The following is a 19,051-nucleotide window of genomic DNA, read 5'->3' as shown; positions in this document are numbered from 1 at the left end:
TTTATGATAGATGTCTCCAATCCGATCAAACACATGAAAAAATATTATTTTATATATTAAGATATTACTTTTTATCGTAAATATAAATCAAATTGATCTGTCTTACAAAGCTTTAAAGATCCGTAAAATCGTCTCATAGACCTAGTCATTAATTTTGACATGGCATTCATATCTAGACAATTATAATATCCATATACCATAATAAAGGTAAAAACTTGTGTGAGACGATCTCACGGGTGGTATTTTGTGAAACAAATATTTTATTTAGGTCATCCGTGAAAAATATTATTTTTTATGCTAAGAATATTATTTTTTATGTGAATATCGGTAGAGTTGACCCGTCTCACAAATAAAAATCCTAGAGAACGTCAAAAAAAAAATTTATTATCATTATTACAACTCTCTCTCGTTCCTCTTGTGGTGGGTTCCGATGTGGGCCAAACTCCTATCCACGGATAGGTATTTTCCTGTTTTCCTGTCAGGCAGTGGTTTTAATATGGACCCAGAGGAATGAGCGAGGCGTGTTAACTCATTGAAGCTCTCTGCGAGAAATGGTGAAGAATCGGTCATCGTCCCGACAGATCTAGCATCTCTTGGACAACAACGGTGGAAGTCATGTCTCGTGGGTAAGGTTCTATCCCCCAAAGCAAGTAAGCGAGAAACATTTAAGATTCAAATGCCAAATTTTACAGGCCAGCAAGAAGGTTCATATTGAGATCATTTGTGAGAATATTTTTCTATTTGACTTCAATTTTCCCCTTGACCGTCGACATGCCCTTCTTGATGGTCCTTGGATTTTTTTCTAGGACTAAGTGGTTTTTCAAGCACCGACCAGACTACAAAAACTAGCAGACATGGTATTTGATGAAATACCTTCACGGGTGCAATGTCATAACGTTTCGCTGGCCTATATATTGTCGAACATCCTTCACAATATAGGGTTAAGAATAGGAAGGGTTATTGAAGTGAATGCAGGGGAAATTGGTAATTATACGAGGTTTGCTCTTATCCATGTTATCCATGTTGCTCTGGATATTACTCAACTATTACGTCAGGGTATGTGGGTAAAACCAGAAGGTTCTAAGGAAGAGTTATTTATCATTATAGTCTATGAACGCCTCCCAACATGTCCAGTTGTGATACACGAGTTGAGGAAGAAGATGCATAGTCTTTTGGTATTTGTCTTAGGGCGTCATCCTTCTCAGGGAAGAGTCAAGCTCAATCTCAGAAGACTAACATCACATAAAGCAATGAATCCCCGAGTGGTCCATCTCAAGAAATGGAAGATGATGTTGATAGGCTGGCAAAGACGCCAATGGGCTCTGCTTCTCCTAAGGAGCAGAGTAAAACAGATGAAAACTCAATGCTCTCAATTGACCGTCAATCAAAAACTAGTCATCTCCAAGTGGTTGAGCCCCAAAGGCATTTGTTGAAACAGAATTTTGAAGAGGGGCTAGTCATGCCAAAGATTAAATCTAATAGGAAAAAGTGGAAGCGCATGGCCAGTGGTTATTTGGACATGGATGCAATAAACCAAATCACATCACCAGACATACCCACTGGGAAACGTTTAATATCAGGCTAGGACACTTCTCCTTAAATTACCAAGCAAGTCAATGCCAACGACAATAATGCAAATGGTGACACTAATCCAACGGTGGTGTGCAGCCCCACTAATCCGAATGAGTTTTCTAATCTGGAATGCACGGTGGCTTGGGAACCAACTAGCAATCTTAGAATTACGACGGCTTATTGCCGAAAGAAACTTACAGCTCTTATTTATTTGTGAAACCAAACTTCGAGTATCATAATGCCGGTTATTGACTCATCTTTATCATTTTAATGGTCATTTTGCTATAGATTGCCAACAGAGAAGTGGAGTGTTAGGATTATTTTGTCCGAAAATAATAAGAATATCAGAATACGAGGTAAAAGAGTAAATTTGTGTTTTGTCAGAATTAAATGTTGTGCCAGATGTTACAACATCTCGGACAACATTTATATGTAGCGGAAAATTAACTTTTATAACACAAATTGATTTGAAATAAATAGATGGACATGATTAAATATGCACAAGTATAAATATTTGTGCGGTGCCTTATGGCAAAAATTAATCACTAGAAAAACCAAATCGTTTACACAAAAACCTATCACTAGTGATTCTCACTAAAATCAATTTCCTCAACACGTTGAGAAAACAAATGCTTTCTAAAACAAACAACCAGAATAAAACTAAAACAAGAAAGCAAAAACACGTGATCCAAAAAGGTAAATCCACGAGAAGCAATCTTCGGCCAACTTCTTCCCAGATGTTGTCCGCAGATGTTCTCAACATTCAGAGCAACACTCTATCACGCTCTTCACAGCACGTCTCTTGAATAGGTTTTTTCTCTGAATTCCTGAACGTGCACACGTGAGTGAATATTAACCGAGAGAGGAGAAGCAGCACGAAAATCTCCCACGAAAAACTCCCACGAAAATCACCTTCACGAAAAACTATCTCCACGAAAAACTCTTCCACGAAAAATCTCTTCCACTAAAACTCTCTGAATTTTTCTTCGTCTCTCTCTCTACACTCTTCTCTCTATTCGCCCTCTATCACCTCACGTTGATCACCTCTTATGTATAGCTTTCATCTCTCCTAGAGTTTATCTTCCATAAAAAAATCTATAAGATATGATAAACAAGAATTCTATTAGAAACAAATCAATAATACCATATCATGTAAATCATTATCATAAATATTATATCTAGAAGATATTTATCACAAAGATAATATCTAGAAAGGTAAAACCCAATATTCCACATAATCTTATCAATAGGAAATTAAATTCAAGGAAGAAATCATATCACAATAAAATCTTAACATAATTATCTAGAAAGGTAAAACCATAATTAAATATTAAATATCATATCAATAAAGAAAAGATAATATTAGGGAAATAAATCAATAAGATATATCAATTAAAATTAGGAATGAATATTTCCCTTCAATCTCCCCCTTTTTGCCTTTCTGGACAAAATCAAATCAAACTCAATTTCTCAGTTGAACTCCAGTTAACTCCCCCTTAATATGAGAATTTTTCTCCCCCTGAATAAAATCAAGTTAGTAGGATGTTGTTCGTTGTGTTGGCAACACCTGAGACAACACCTGCAATTAAAACAGAAACACATCAGGGAAGCAGAACTTTAACAAAACAGAACATTAAAAATTAAATCAAGCAAAGGTATCAGATAGATGGTATCATTTGATCCTTTCAATTCACACTCCCTTGAGTTTGAGTCACGTCTTCTCCCCCTTTTTGTCCAGAATGGACACTAACCTCCAATAGCAGCTTGACAGTCAGCAACAAGATTATAGTAATAGGCTATATCACGAAATCTTGAAGAATGAATTATGTTAATAATGTGAAGAGAAAACAATGTAAATCAAAAGAATAAGTATGCATGCAACGGTAACAAAATCAAGATTTACTCAAACAATCCTAAGATCCTTAACGGTAAAAAAAATTTAATGGGAAATATTTTTAGCCGTTATCACCTTCCAAGAATACCGAGATAATTGCGTCAAAAATCATTTCAAAAAAATTTCCAGAATTGAAACCCACATCGATTTAACACCACTAAACCATCAAAAATCACAAATATTAGATTTCTAGCAAAATCTGAATTTTAGTCGAATTTTCTCTGATGAAATAGGCATACCCGCTTGACACAACAATATTCACAATGTTATGTTTATGCATGACCTATTTATGCCTAATAACAGAATGTAACAGAAATAGAAACATGAAAACAAATATGAGATATGTTCACAAATGAAATGTTTTCGCAAATGTTGGCAACATCTTCTCACAACACGTCCAATTCCAGAAAATAATTTTGATTTTTCTGCACACTTAGAGATTTATTATTTTTCTGACCATAGAAGTGGTATCTCCCACACTAGAAGAACGGTCTTCTTTTGGACTCCTCTAGGTAACTTTTTCCATTTTCTTCTATTTTCCTTTCTGTATTGAATTCAGAAGAGGTAGCTCCCACACTAAAATCACAGTCTTCATTGGACTCATTTAGGTAGCTTTTTCCATCTTTTCTTCTGATACATAGCATATTCATGATTGATTTTGCTTTTTACTCAATCTTTTCAAGTCACTTTTCGTATGAGACAATGTCATGGAGTACATGATCATCTTTCAACTACTTTGTGATTTAATCAGATTGTTAACTATATCCAAGTGTGTCAATTAAGATAGAATAAGGAATTGTAAGTGTAACAGAAGATTAAGCAACATCATTCCAACACATCATATCACAGAACGCATGAAAATGCAGTATGTCTAAATCCTAGAAATGCACATGCATGTTAGATGTTGTCCGAGATGTTGTAACATCTGCGACAACACTATGTATGATTAGGCAGAACACATGCTGAGAGATTTCCTAAGGTTGGAGAATCTCTCAAAAACTAATGCTTTTGTGAATATGTCAGTCATTTGGTTATTTGTACCAACAAATTCAATTTGAATCAATCCTTTTTCTACTAAATCTCGAATAAAGTGATGTCTAATGTCAATGTGTTTTGTTCGAGAGTGTTTTACTGGATTTTTTGAAATATCAATTGTACTAGAATTATCACAGTATCCGATTTCTCTCTAATGAAACTAACCCATGAAAAATGTGAGAAATCATAAATATAAACTTGACAAATAAGACTCTCACCTTTAGATTTCTTAATAAAAAGAGTTTTGTCTACTTCACCTCGTTTGAAGCCAATTTCCAGTAGATATTCACTTAATCTGTGAGTATAAGGAGCTCATGCAAATAAGTCCAGCCATCTTTCGGTAATCCACTTTTTCTTTTTTTCGAGTTTGGACACCTTCATGCATACTTCTAATTATTTGAGATGATGGATGGTTTTTCTGAATTTTACTTGGAATATTCCGTCCATCATCTACCGCGTCATCATCGTTATTCGTTTCGTCCGCAGCTTCAGTGACTTCAGTGTCAGGTGTTGTGTCAGATGTTGCAACATCTGGGGCAACATCTGCATTTTCCAGTGATATTGAAATTTCCAGAAACTCATCCACATCATCTTCAGCTGTTTTCTTTTTGAGATCTGCAAGGTCATCAAAAACAACATTAATGGATTCCATAATAGTCCTAGTTCTTAAATTAAACATGCGATAAGCTCGACTATTAGTGGCATATCCCAAAAACAAACACTTATCACTCTTTGAATCAAATTTTGCAAGTTGATCCATGTCATTCAAAACATAGCACACACAATCAAAAACATGAAAATATTTAAGGTTAGACTTCTTTCCCATAATTATCTCATACGATGTCATAGTCGAACCACTTCTCAAATACACCCTATTTGAATATGACATGCGGTGTTAAGGGCTTCTGCCCAAAAACACGTTGAAATGCACTTTGAAGTCAATATCACCCTTGCCATTTCTTGAAGTGTTCTATTCTTACGTTCGGCTATCCCATTTTGTTGTGGTTTCTTTGGAGCAGAAAATTCATGTGAAATACCTTTCTTGTCACAAAAAGATGAGAATGAGGAATTTTCAAATTCCTTACCATGGTCAGTCCTTATCCTTGTCATCTTCAAATTATTAAAGTTTGTAATCCTTGTGACCAATTTTTTAAACACATTGAAAGTGTCTGATTTCTCCCTAATGAAACTTATCCATGAAAACTGTGGGAAATCATCAACACAAACAAATGAATACTTCTTACCTCCAAAACTTTCCACTTCCACAGGACCCATAAGATCCATGTGTAGCAATTCGAGGCAACGTGTTGTCCCAAAGTGAGGCAACGTGTGATGTGACACGCGAGTTTGCTTACCCTTTTGACAGTCTCCACAAACATATGGTGTACTAGATGATAGGTTAGGCATACCTCGTACAGCATCGTACTTACTCAAATTTTTCAGGGTTTTGAAACTAGCATGTCCAAGTTTTTGATGTCATATGTCAAGTTCACTAACTTCTGCATGTTTGCATGAAAGTTCTTCACATATTTGGTAGAAATTGTCCGAAGACCTTGTACCTGTCATAATGCACAAATTAGTTTCATCAAAAACTTCACAAGTATGTTTATCAAACTTTACATGCAAATTATCATCACACAATTGGCTTATGCTTATCAAATTTGAATTTTATCCTTCGACATGAAGCACATTGTGGAGCTTTGGCAGTCCTTCAACACTCAAAGTACCCTTTCCAACAATTTTCCTTTAGCTCCCCCTCCATATGTCACTCTACCACATTTTTGCTCAACATAATCGGTGAGATATTCTCATGATCCCGTCATGTGGCGTGAGCTTCCACTATCAAAGTACCAATGACCTGCAGTATTAGTTTTCAACGAAGTATAGACAACTTTACAGTGAGTTTTTACCTTTGGGACCCAAATTTGTCTTACTGTAGGTCGATGGTGGGAGGTGTTGCGGAAAGTGTTGGACAACATTCGGGGCAACATCCTGCTCGACTTTCGATTCATGTAGTCATCCCTGAGTTTAAAACAGTATGGCCTGATATGACCAGGCTTAAAGCAGTAATGACATACATACCTTCGTTTTCTTCTCTTAGGGACATGTGTAGTATGTTGTCTTTTTGATGGAGAGCTTTTGATTGGTGACTTGGATTGTGGTTGTGGAGATGTATCAGTTTTTCCTTTCACAAAAACAGTAGACTTGGAAGATTCACCTATTTCAAACACACTGTCTTTGAAGCCTAAGCCTTTCTTGTCATCTCTTCCCATCAAAAGTATGGATTCAAGCTTGGATGTGCTTGAATTAAACTTGGACAAGGTTTCAGTTGCCTTTTGAAGTTCTTCTTTGGTCTTACCAAGTTCCAAATCCTTTTTGCTCAAAATTACCTCAAGTTTGGCAACTACGGCTTTTAGTTCAACGTTCTCCTTCATGAGACTTGAGTTCAACTTGTTTCTTTTGGTCCAATCTTCAAACAGCTCTTCATAAAGCTTTTGCACACTCTCAAGAGTGATTTCTTCATCATCAGCTCCTGATTCGTCATCTCCACTCAAATTTCCGGAAGTTGTGGATTTCAAGCACACTGCATTTTTGCAGATGTTGCGGCCAGGTGTGGCAACACCTAGGGCAACACCTAAAAGATTCACTTGCAACCAGCGTTTTTCTTCATTCCTTGGTCGAAAATGTTGTTGGACAGGAGGTTTAGGAGCTGGTGGTCGAAGTGCTCCGTTTGCAAGTGACGTGTCCATTAAATATTTCTCTCAAAACAAAATAAAAACCAGAATCAGCACTTAGTATATCAAGAGTAGGCTCTGATACCACTTGTTAGGATTATTTTGTCCGACAGATGCTCAAAATAATAAGAATATCAGAATATGATGTAAAAGAGTAAATTTGTGTTTTGTCAGAATTAAATGTTGTGCCAGATGTTACAACATCTCGGACAACATTTATATGTAGCGGAAAATTAACTTTTATAACACAAATTGATTTGAAATAAATAGATGGACATGATTAAATATGCACAAGTATAAATATTTGTGCGGTGCCTTATGGCAAAAATTAATCACTAGAAAAACCAAATCGTTTACACAAAAACCTATCACTAGTGATTCTCACTAAAATCAATTTCCTCAATACGTTGAGAAAACAAATGCTTTCTAAAACAAACAACCAGAATAAAACTAAAACAAAAAAGCAAAAACACGTGATCCAAAAAGGTAAATCCACGAGAAGCAATCTTCGGCCAACTTCTTCCCAGATGTTGTCCGCAGATGTTCTCAACATTCAGAGCAACACTCTATCACGCTCTTCACAGCACGTCTCTTGAATAGGTTTTTTCTCTGAATTCCTGAACGTGCACACGTGAGTGAATATTAACCGAGAGAGGAGAAGCAGCACGAAAATCTCCCACGAAAAACTCCCACGAAAATCACCTTCACGAAAAACTATCTCCACGAAAAACTCTTCCACGAAAAATCTCTTCCACTAAAACTCTCTGAATTTTTCTTCGTCTCTCTCTACACTCTTCTCTATTCTCCCTCTATCACCTCACGTTGATCACCTCTTATGTATAGCTTTCATCTCTCCTAGAGTTTATCTTCCATAAAGAAATCTATAAGATATGGTAAACAAGAATTCTATTAGAAACAAATCAATAATACCATATCATGTAAATCATTATCATAAATATTATATCTAGAAGATATTTATCACAAATATAATATCTAGAAAGGTAAAACCCAATATTCCACATAATCTTATCAATAGGAAATTAAATTCAAGGAAGAAATCATATCACAATAAAATTTTAACATAATTATCTAGAAAGACAAAATCATAATTAAATATTAAATATCATATCAAAAAAAAAAGATAATACGAGGGAAATAAATCAATAAGATATATCAATTAAAATTAGGAATGAATGTTTCCCTTCATGAAGGATTTCACCGATCACTTCAATAAAAATGGGCAGAACTAAGTGGAAACTCTAGCTTTGCACGTAAACTTGCTCATTGCAGAGGGTTTCTGAAAAATTGGGCTAGAGATAGATTTGATCAGACGGACAAAAGGATTAAAAATATCCGTAATGAGCTGCACTGTCTTATGAGATCTCAAGTTGTGAAAGATAACTCTTTCCGTATTGCAATATTGGAGAAAAATAAAAAAAACTTGCTGACCAAGAATAACTTTATTGGAATCAGAGGGCCAGAATTAATTGGTTGAATGATGGGGATCGGAACACGAAGTTCTTTAATTCCACCGCTCCTAATCTTCAGAAAAATAATTGTATCTCATGGCTTATGAATGCACACGGGGAATGGTGTACTGACAACCAAAGCTTGGCTGAAGTCACTTTAGAATATTTTGATAATCTATTCTCATCGTCAAGCTCTACGATGGAGGAAATTGTGGCTGCAACAAATTTCACTGAACCTATCGTGGATGATCACATGAATGAAATTTTGGGTGAGGCATTTACTGCGGAGGAGGTCAAGAGGGCAGTGTTTTATTTGCACCCGTCCAAAGCTTTAGGGGCGGATGGATTTACTGCACTGTTTTATCATAAAATTTGGTGACAATTGGAGCAGAAATTACAGCAGCTACTATCTCATTTCTCAATGGTCATGATTACACTCATACCAAAATGCCAGGAGTCAACATCACTGAAAGAACTTCGTCCAATTAGCCTGTGCAATACGTGCTACAAAATTTTAGCCCATGCTATAACAAAGATGTTCAGACCAATTCTGGCCCAAATTATTGATCCCTACCAAGCTCATTCGTCCCTGGAAGATTGATCATAGATAAAGTTGTCGTGAGGTTCGAGTGTATGAATTGGATACAGAATAACAGGAAGGCCAAAGATGGGTTTGCTGCACTCAAATTAGACATCACTTAAAGTTTGTATTTTTATGTGGCGAGCATCTTGGGACTACATCCCAACAGCAACTAATCTTGTAACGCATCATGTCCCGGCAAATGGTTTGTGCTTACTATGTATGATTCCTAATGCAACTATTAGTCACTGTCTTATATTTTGTCCAATGTTAAAATGTGTTTGGAAAACTGCAATTTATTGGGATTTCTGGAAAATGTTTTGCTTTGCATCCTTTCTTAATTGTGTGCTGGAAATATTGACTCATTTTGGGGGTGAGGAAATGGAATTGTTTGCCATGATAATCCGGGGTGTCTGGTTAGAAACTTGTGAGCATACTCGTGAACTAGTGGGAAACCATCACAATGTTAAGGTTGATTGGGTGTTTGTGCTGCTGGAAGCCTATCGTAAGTATAGTTCGGTGTGTGAAAATTTGTGCAACCGACCGTGATGCCCCCTAAATTTGGTACCTCTGGGTGGATCCGAGCCCATCTCAGAATGACCCCTAGCCCACCAAAGGGTCAGGAGTCCAATCGCAAAGTTGCTAGCCCACAATTCAGAGCCCACCCAGGGGTCGGAAATTCCGGACCCTAACACGGTTGAGGGATGCAAAGATATGCTCATCAATAGGTAAGAGACCAAATAAATGCGAGATATGGGTAAATCGAGATAAGTTAAGGGTAGAGTTCTAGCCGCCATCGAGAGAGAGTACTAGTGTTTGAAATCCCCTATTTCAGGTAAGGATCTATCTCGATAGGAGTTTTACCTTGGCATGAAAGCTCATCCTATCCCTGTAAATACCAGGTATTGGCATACGGTTTGATTCATTGACACTCCATTATTCACTTAACACTATTATATTGCGCACTTAAGTTTGCTCTCCGGACTGACTTAAGCATCGGAGGGACCACGCTGGACAATCTCCCGGCGCCCCCTAACTTTCTTTTCATCTTGCAGACTTCCGGAGTCCGACCCGACCTGCCCAGCTGTGAAGATTTGAAGACCCGCTCTCCAGACCGAACCCGGAGTGAGATTTTGGTATCATCAGACCTAGGGCTGTAAACGAATCAAATTTTATGAAATTTTCAGTATTCGAGCTCGAGCTCGAATTCGAATAAACATATTCGAAGCTCGATTCGAAACTCTAACTTTTATTATTTTCGATTCGAACTGAGGCTCGAGTTCGAATTCGATTCGAACAATATTATATATATTATATATTATATATATATATATATACTTAATAATATTTTATTTATTTTTTAAATATAATGCTAAAGTTCGCGAAAAGTTCGCGAACAATCGAACAATATAATTTTAGCTCGAATTCGATTCGAAAAATATTCGAACATGTTCGAGTTCGGCTCGAATTCGATAATTTCGAATTCGAACCAAATATTATTCAAACCGGCTCGAAAAGTTCGTGAACGTGTTCGGTTCGTTTACACCCCTAATCAGACCGCATTCAGCCCTAGATAGAGAATGGATACCCCCGATAGCATCACAATTAAGACTTGATGTAGATGCAGGTTTTGATGGCAAAGGAAATAGGTATAGCATTGGGGCAGTGATTCGAAACTCAAGTGGTTTTGCTCGGAGTGCAAAAGCGTGCATTGTTAGGTACCCGGGCTCGGTGAAGGGTGCAGAACTGTTGGCAATTCATGAAGGAATGGACCTGTGTATACGGCTTGGCCTTACAAATATTTGCATCCATTCGGATTCCACCCAAGCTATTAAAGTTGTCCAACAACATGCAGAGGATCTTAGCTTGAACGGCTCAATCGCTTCAGAAATTCATGAGCTTATGAAGTCCAACATTTTCATTTCGATTATGCATATGTATGGGATGAAGAATGGGGTAGCTCATCTTCTAGCTCGGAAAGCCCTTTTATCTTCTTCAATCTTAGAATTTACTAATGGTGGTTTCTACCTTGGCTTTCTGATTTTGTGTCGTTGGATGCCTTGAATTAATATTATGAACGTTTTCCTTTCATAAAAAAGTTTCACGCCACAAACAATTTGAACTAAACTATTAAACTTAGAATACTCATCCTAGGCGTGGCACGAGTCATGTTGTTCGGGTATCTGGTAGTTCGTGCTTGGTACCAGATTTTTTTAGGTAGGTTTTTTTTTATACTCGAACCAATTGTATGACTACCCAATTAGTCGGGTCGTTCGTTCGGGTCAGGGGTGTAAATTAAACGAGTCACTTCGTGAGTTTTTCAGTCGGCTCGAAAAATATTTAATTCATATTCGAGTTTATCAAATTCGAGCCGAACTCGAACATGTTCGAATTTTTTTCGAGTAGAACTCGAACATTTTCGAATTTTTTTCGAATACAACTCAAGCTCAAATTATTTTATTCGATAGTTTGCGAGTCGTTCGCGAGCTTTATTTTATCAATACAATGTAATTATATATTAAATAAATAACGAGCATTTCGGGTATTTATCTTTTAACAATAATTCAAATAATTCATGAATATGTTCGAATTTTACGAGCCGATCTCGAATTTTAATTCCAACCGAATTTGAATAAAAATTTTTAAATTTTCGAATCGAGCTCGAACTCGAATAGAATTAATTTAAGTCGAATTCGAGCTTTCAAATTTTCATTATATTCGACTTGATTCGATTCGTTAACACCCTAATTCGAGTTCAAGTTCAGTCCAATCGGATTTTACCTATTAATAGCAGCAAGAAATGTAAAGAACAATTAAACAAATATCATGTGTTGAGATGCAATTGAACAAATGTTGTCGAGTGTGTGTGATGTGTTTTGGCGACGAGAATTCCATCCGATCGGGATCGAGTCGGGGCCCAACACAGTGTAATATTTCATTTATGAAACTCCATGTTTTCAATTTCGACCAATTTAATCTCCGACTGATGATATGGATATAGTGCCGAAAAAAATTGGAAGAATTGGGCATGTGAGGACGATGATTGTTGAAGAATTTCAATTGGAATATTTGAAAAACAACAGCCCATCGTCCCCAGGTCAAATCGATATCGCAGAGAACACTTTCGAGCAGAGTGCATTCAGATTCGCACAACGCCGATACACACAATCTCTGCTTTGCGATCTCAATCCTAAATAAGAAAATGGGGAAGAAGGTGAAAGAAAATAGGAACAAAGCCCAAAAGAAACACACTGATATACATATCTAATATGTATATATAGGTGGCTGCTGTGAACAAACAAAACAGATTAGGGTTTTGAGGAGCACGTGAGCGGCTATTACCCAAACAACCATTTCGCCAGTTCTTTTATTGAGGGAAGGTGCTTTGTGTTGTTTTTTGGGGTTCAAGAATACATTTTTTCTTTTTATATTTGAAATTCCTAAGATGATTCGATTTATCTATACCACTTACTAATAAATGTCATCATTGATATAATGGTGAAATCTAATATCTGGAGAGTATGTCTTTTGTGAAACGGTCTCACGAATTTTATCTGTGAGGCGGGTCAACCCACCGATATTCACAATAAAAAGTAATACTCTTAGCATAAAAAATAATATTTTTTCATGGATGACCCAAATAAGAGATCAGTATCATAAAATACGACCCATGAGACCATATCACACAAATTTTTGTCATATCTGGATAAATTCTCTCTACGTGATGTGGCAATGGAAACCTCCTCCTACTGAGCCACAACTCATAATCAAAATCCTCTTAGATTATTAAGAAAATATCATCAAGACTTCTTAATTTCAACACCATCTCTTAATTTTTACACAAAAAAATTTGCACGCAACCAGAAGAACTTATATACACAACAAAAATTAGTCCAAACCCTCTTGCAATTAAGCGCATACAGTCAGTCATACAGAAGACTTCTTTATTATACTAAATTAAATAAATTATCTCCCATTTATTTTGCGGGAAATTGATACGGTGGCAATAAGAACCTCAGCCTTCAACGCTTCGGTAAATGCAAACCAGTATCAGAACAAAGAAAGACGCCTATAAAATAATTCAAGCCCAAAGGGGAAAATTACTATATTCCTACAAAACAACAATCTTTGCAAGGGTTGAAGATGAAATACCAGAAACTAAGGAACTTGTACAAATATAGGAGATCTACAGGCCCTGGTCGATAAGGTAGTCTCCCATCTTCTCAACAACCATGTTGCACTGTCCAGGCGTCATTGGTTCCTCATAGATGCCGAAAATGAGAGCTTGCCCAGTTTTCTTTATGGTTATACCGCCAGCCCCCTGTAATGGTCAAGATGGAAGAAAATGGAGAAAGTATATGAATTTAATGAAGAATGGAAGAGATTGTGCCATATCAATGTTAATGTTCTGCTTCCAGAAAATTGGTGATGAGGAAAAGGGAATGTAATCATCGTCACTTGTTTTTCAACACCATCCTTGAGACATTGTCCAAACGACCATCCTTTAAAGTTTTTGTGAACACCGAGTTTAATGAGAAAAATTCGCTTAAGTCCATTTATTCTGCTGAAAGATGCACCAACTGCCTAGAGTTTCATCAGCCAGCTTCCAGCTATTTTCCAAGGAATTTGTATCAATTTACAGAAAACAGACACACATATACCCAAGTAAAAAGACACTAAACAGCTGAGTCCTGTATAGGTGTTGAAGCAAAGCTTCATGGGGTTTAAGAGGCGATCACACATAAAAGGATACCGTGGAACATGATCAACGAAACGCAAGTGTCAAATATGATTATGTGTCTAATCTGGATTTATAACATGGTAAACAACAGCTTGATAGCAGCCTGAAATTTGAATGTTTACCTAAATTTTGTCAAGAAACCGCAATCGAATATAAGAAAAGATACCTTCTTTCCACGAATAACAGCACCAGGCTCCCCCTGAATCACCATATACTTGTGGCCTCCTAGGTATAGTCCAGTAGGAGCAAGAAATCCAGGCTCCTCAAAATCCTTTGCAATGTTGGAAATCTCCTCGGGTTTGAACTGCACGAAAAAACGTACATTTCATCAACAAGCAGTCACAACAGATGAGGTTTCAAAGCTTTTAAAATCAGCACATAATCCAAATGCATCGTCGTGACAGAGAACTTCCAAACAAACGGCGCAAGCCAACTTTTGACAAGGAAAATTAAAAATCCAATACACGGATTTCGCAAACCAACAGTAAGCATTGCATAGGACCAAACAATCATTCCATATCATGCTCACAAGGCGGAAAAGTTTCTGCTAAAATACTCCAACCATACATCTATAAAAAAAAATGACAAAATCAACAAAATCACGTCAAGTAATAAAATGAATGTTGGATCAAACACATACTTGATGAAAGCAAACCATAATGATAAATAAGGGCCACATGAAATAAATGCACAGTTAATGTCACTCTAGTCTCTACTATTTAGCTAGGGGTCAGAATTATATTTTTTTTTAAATTATATTTCAACTTTGAAAATGTTTTCAGTTGATTGATGAATGTGATAGATTTGTCCCATTGACGACATAGTAATCGACTTTAGCATAATTCCAACCAAAATTATCGCCATTGAGAACACGACGACTCGTGTTTTTTTTTTTTTTAATTGGAAATCGATTATTAAATACGTATCACAAATCACGTCATCAAACAATAAAATAACAAAATTTCATAGAGTGGGCAAATCCCGATCGATCCAAACAGGACACCAACAAATCAAACGAAATAATCTTAAAAATGATGGACCTGAGGGAAGGTGGAGCTCTGGGCCCAAACGCTCCCGTCTAGGCCGATGATGGCGGCGGCGGTGAGGTGAACGCCGTCCACATCGCACATCAAGTGATCGTCTACGTAAGTCTGCCACGACATGGTTCCGAATCAACTGTTGTTCGAATCTGGATTAGATTATTTGATTGATCTAACGATAGCTTCTCTTGGATTTGTGATTGCTTGCGCGGGCGTGGGGGGAAATAAATACGAACGAAATGTGGGAAAGTTATGAAGGAGAAATGGCGATGATTAATGGCCGTAGATTTTGTCGGAGCGGAGAGCATGCCGTGGACATGGTGAGCGTAATTTCATGTTAATATTTATAATAATAAATAATATATTCGTTTAATAAAATTGACTCTAAAATTGTCCCACAAATTTTTTTTGTTTTGTGCAGTCTTCAAATTCAGCCTAATCAATGCCAAAAAACAACATCCTTCTGTTAAATTTATGTAAAAATTTGTGTGAGAAGATTTCACGGTCGTATTTTGTAAGACAGATATCTTATTTGGGTCATCCATTAAAAAGTATTACTTTTTATACTAATAGTATTATTTTTTATTTTCAGAGTTGACCCGTCTCACAAATAAAGATTCGTGAGATCGTTCCACAAAAGATCTACTTATAGATGAGGTACATCATCTTTAGAATGATGAACATTCAGCGCAATTTCTAATAATATATTTGTGGGAAAAGATTTAAAGAACATCGTTCTTGGTTTATAATGTATTTTACAAAATTATAAGGTTAAATCAATTAGTAATAGACCTAATTTCATGATAAAAGGCAAAGAGGAATTCAATCAATGTATTTGTAATAATCCAATGATCGAGCCTTTTTTGTACTAAAAATCTCCAATAAAAATTATTAAAAATTTCAAGCTCAAAATGATCTTAAATGCACGATGCAAGTTACAGTATATTGTGTAAAAATGCGGATATCGTTCCATCGAAACTATATCACACGAATATTGATATGAATCTGATCGGGCATGACGTGCTAAATCTTGCGACTCGAAGCTTCAAAGAATTCGACATGCATAACATTGAAGTTTGAGGATATTTCAATGTTAATCAAGTGCTAAATTATGAAGAGGAGGTCAAATCAAGACTCGGACCCGAGAGCCCTGCGCTATGGTAGCCAAATATCACCGCCCCAGTGCCAAAGGACCCGATAGCCCCGCGCTAGGGCGGCCAAACATTACTGTCCCAGCGCGCCATGTAATGCCCGAGATGATGCATTCCAGAAGCCTTGGCGCTAGGGCGGCCAAACATTACCGCCCCAGCGCGCCGCCTGCGTGAATAAATCTAATATCTTAGTTTAGAGTCCAAATTAATTAAACAACTAGATTTTTGATATTTTTTGGTTTTGAAAACAATATATACATGAATTTTATTCATTGTAAAGAACTTTTGAATGAATATTGAGTTTTATAATATTTTGTGAATTTTCTCTCAAATTTCAAAGCTTGACTTTGTATAGACCTTTGTGTGTGTCTCAAATCAAACTTATCAAAGTTTAATACTTTGTGGCGTTTGTCGATTGTTCTTCACTCGATTGTCAAAGACGAGTGCTTTGGAGGTTTGCTTGAGATCGATTGTTTATCTCGTTCATATTTGTTGCTAAGTTCTTCGTAATTTAGAGGTGAATATTACACAATTACTTGATACAAAAAGATCAGGACAACACAATATTTTCTTTGTTTCATCGAATCGAGGGTGTGACTCCGTTTTTGAGCGCGTTTGCTTTTCGTGGTTTAATCGCATCATTTGGTCTTTAGGTTCATTTGATTCGAGTAAGTTCATCGTTTTTATTATCAGATCTGTGTTTATCTTTCGTTTTTTATCATATCTGTTTTACCTGTCGTTCTTGAGTCGACGATTCTTGAAATTTCGTAAGTCATTTTTGGTCTTTTTTTTCGAGTTTGCACAACCACCCTTGTGTGATCCAAAAAAAAAATTCAAAAAAAAAAGAAAAAAAGAAAAGAGTACCAAAATTTCAAAAAATTTCCATAAATTGGTTTTTGCCATAAATTGGTTTTGGTATTTTGTTCTATTCTTGGGAGTCATATTCAAGTTTCTCTCACAATCAAAAAAAATATTTTTCTATTATTTAGCATTGAAGCTTGTTCTTTTCTCTATTGTGATTCATATTTAAGTGGCTCTCACAATCAAAAAAATTTTAAATTTCTTGTTTTTACGCCGTCCATGTAAGTCAGTTTGTAAGTGTCGTGAAGTTTGAACTTGTGAGTTTGATGCACACAAGCTACAAAGCCTGAAAGTGTGCCCTATGAGAGAACTCTCAAAAATTGAGTGAAATACCTGAGTGTGAGCGTTTATTTCTTGGAGTGACGTGAGAGATATTTGTAGTGAGGACAAAAAAAAAAGAGAGTCAAGTGAATTTTCATTGGATTGATTAGTGAGGATTTGTGGTGAGGAAACCTTATTATTTATTGTTTTTCTACTAACCTTTTCTTGCAGATATGATTTCTAACGATCGACAATTTCAAGCAATGTTAGGAGGGTTGGATAGAATATGGGAGAAGGAGTTTAAGCATCTACGTGAAAAGTATAGGAGGTGCGAAGAAGATGAGACGTATGATAGGCAAGATGATGAGAATAGGCGAGGTAGTAGATTTGGAGGGAATAGCGCGTTACATGTGGATCGTTATGATGATAGGTGATGTGATGAGTATAATGGGTATATAAGCCGAGAAAGATATAGACTGAGTGGCACAAAGATGACAGTTCCATCTTTCAGTGGGGGAGCCGATCCAAAGGCGTACCTTTAATGGGAGGAGAGGATGGAATGTATATTTGAGAGCCGAGAGGATTATACGAATGCAATGAAGGTAAGACGAGCTTATAGCGATCTTACCGATGATGCTATTACTTGGTGTGATGAGTTAGTATTGGGTAGGAAACGATGTGGGCATGAACCTATAGTTACGTGTGATGAGATGAAAAGGGTGGCAAGAAAGTGATTTGTTCAAATCACGATAATAGAAGATGTGGAAGGAGAGATGAGCATGGCTTGTATGAGACTCCTTTGACATCCACTTGGCGGACGAGATTGGAAGAGGAAATCATTGCTAGGCCAATGGAGGAGTTGAGACGTGAAACTACCAAACATGAATATCAAGGTACATTTAAACATTCAATTTCTCGTACTTGTGACATTATATGTTGTTGGCATTTCGAAGTTGGGCATGATATTAGCCAATGTCCAAGTAAGGAGGTGATAGCAATAGAGTTTTCTGTTGGGCTTGAACCGCAAATTGAGGTTGAGGTTGTAGTTGAATTTGAGTTTGAGGTTGAGGGTGTAGTTGAATCTGAGTTTGAGGTTGAGCTTTTAGTTGAGCCTGAACTTGGAATTGATATTGTAGTGGAACCTGAATTTGAGGTTGTGGTTAATAAAGTTGTTGATGATAGTATTCCACTAGTTGGTGAGTCCAATGATGTTAAACGATGTATAGTAGAAGCTGAATCATTAGGTAGAGAAGAAGTTTCTAATTTGTCTACTATGGAGGAAGAGAGTAGGCAAGAAAAAATTATGTTGCATACATGTTTGGAAGACCCTTGTGCTTCTCTTGTTCAATTGAATCCAAAAAGAATCATTGAGGTTCAATATGCACTTCATAAATTGGGTGAAAATAAATGTGAAATGGCCGAAAGAAAGAGAGAACAAAAGAGTGAGATGACCATAGAAAGAAAAAAAGAAGAAAATTATGAGATGAGAGAATAAGAAAAAGAACAAGAGGCCAAATAAAAAGAAAAAGAAAAGAAAAATAATTTGAAGGCCCAAAAGTGTGAGATAAAGTTGTTTATTCTTGCATAAAACCTTTCATATACCTTTGTACAAAGTGATTTATTCTCGTTGTGATGATATAACCGGTTCAATCCCGAGCATTGTTATTTTTCTTTTGCCGGATTTTGATGAAGTCGCGATGAGGAGGCAAATA

At 36.5% G+C, this 19,051-nt stretch overlaps 1 protein-coding gene, 2 long non-coding RNA genes and 1 other non-coding gene across 4 annotated transcripts; 1 reads left to right on the top strand and 3 right to left on the bottom strand.

Annotated features, from left to right (window-relative positions):
- Window positions 1-479: 479 nt before the first annotated feature.
- Window positions 480-11,325, top strand: LOC142532032 (uncharacterized). The gene is made up of 3 exons (XR_012816450.1): window positions 480-1,882; window positions 8,448-9,849; window positions 10,865-11,325. It is a non-coding gene; the product is annotated as an uncharacterized LOC142532032 (long non-coding RNA).
- A 986-nt stretch (window positions 11,326-12,311) lies between these two features.
- On the bottom strand, window positions 12,312-12,463 carry LOC142532116 (small nucleolar RNA snoR135). The gene has a single exon (XR_012816507.1). It is a non-coding gene; the product is annotated as a small nucleolar RNA snoR135 (small nucleolar RNA).
- Window positions 12,464-13,173: 710 nt separating this feature from the next.
- On the bottom strand, window positions 13,174-15,390 carry LOC142531919 (profilin-1-like). The gene is made up of 3 exons (XM_075638189.1): window positions 15,067-15,390; window positions 14,193-14,330; window positions 13,174-13,606 (listed from the first exon to the last, which is right to left on the bottom strand). Exons 1-3 carry the CDS (start codon window positions 15,187-15,189, stop codon window positions 13,472-13,474), a joined length of 396 nt encoding a protein of 131 aa, XP_075494304.1. The 5' UTR covers window positions 15,190-15,390; the 3' UTR covers window positions 13,174-13,471.
- LOC142531920 (uncharacterized) lies at window positions 13,728-14,184 on the bottom strand. Its single transcript, XR_012816409.1, has 2 exons — window positions 13,947-14,184; window positions 13,728-13,888 (listed from the first exon to the last, which is right to left on the bottom strand). It is a non-coding gene; the product is annotated as an uncharacterized LOC142531920 (long non-coding RNA).
- Window positions 15,391-19,051: the final 3,661 nt, after the last annotated feature.

The sequence above is a fragment of the Primulina tabacum genome, chromosome 17 (genome assembly GCF_025594145.1).
Source record: "Primulina tabacum isolate GXHZ01 chromosome 17, ASM2559414v2, whole genome shotgun sequence".
Classification (NCBI taxonomy): Eukaryota; Viridiplantae; Streptophyta; class Magnoliopsida; order Lamiales; family Gesneriaceae; genus Primulina; species Primulina tabacum.
Note: the sequence above shows the minus strand (reverse complement) of the source record. Positions and strands in the feature narration are given on the sequence as shown.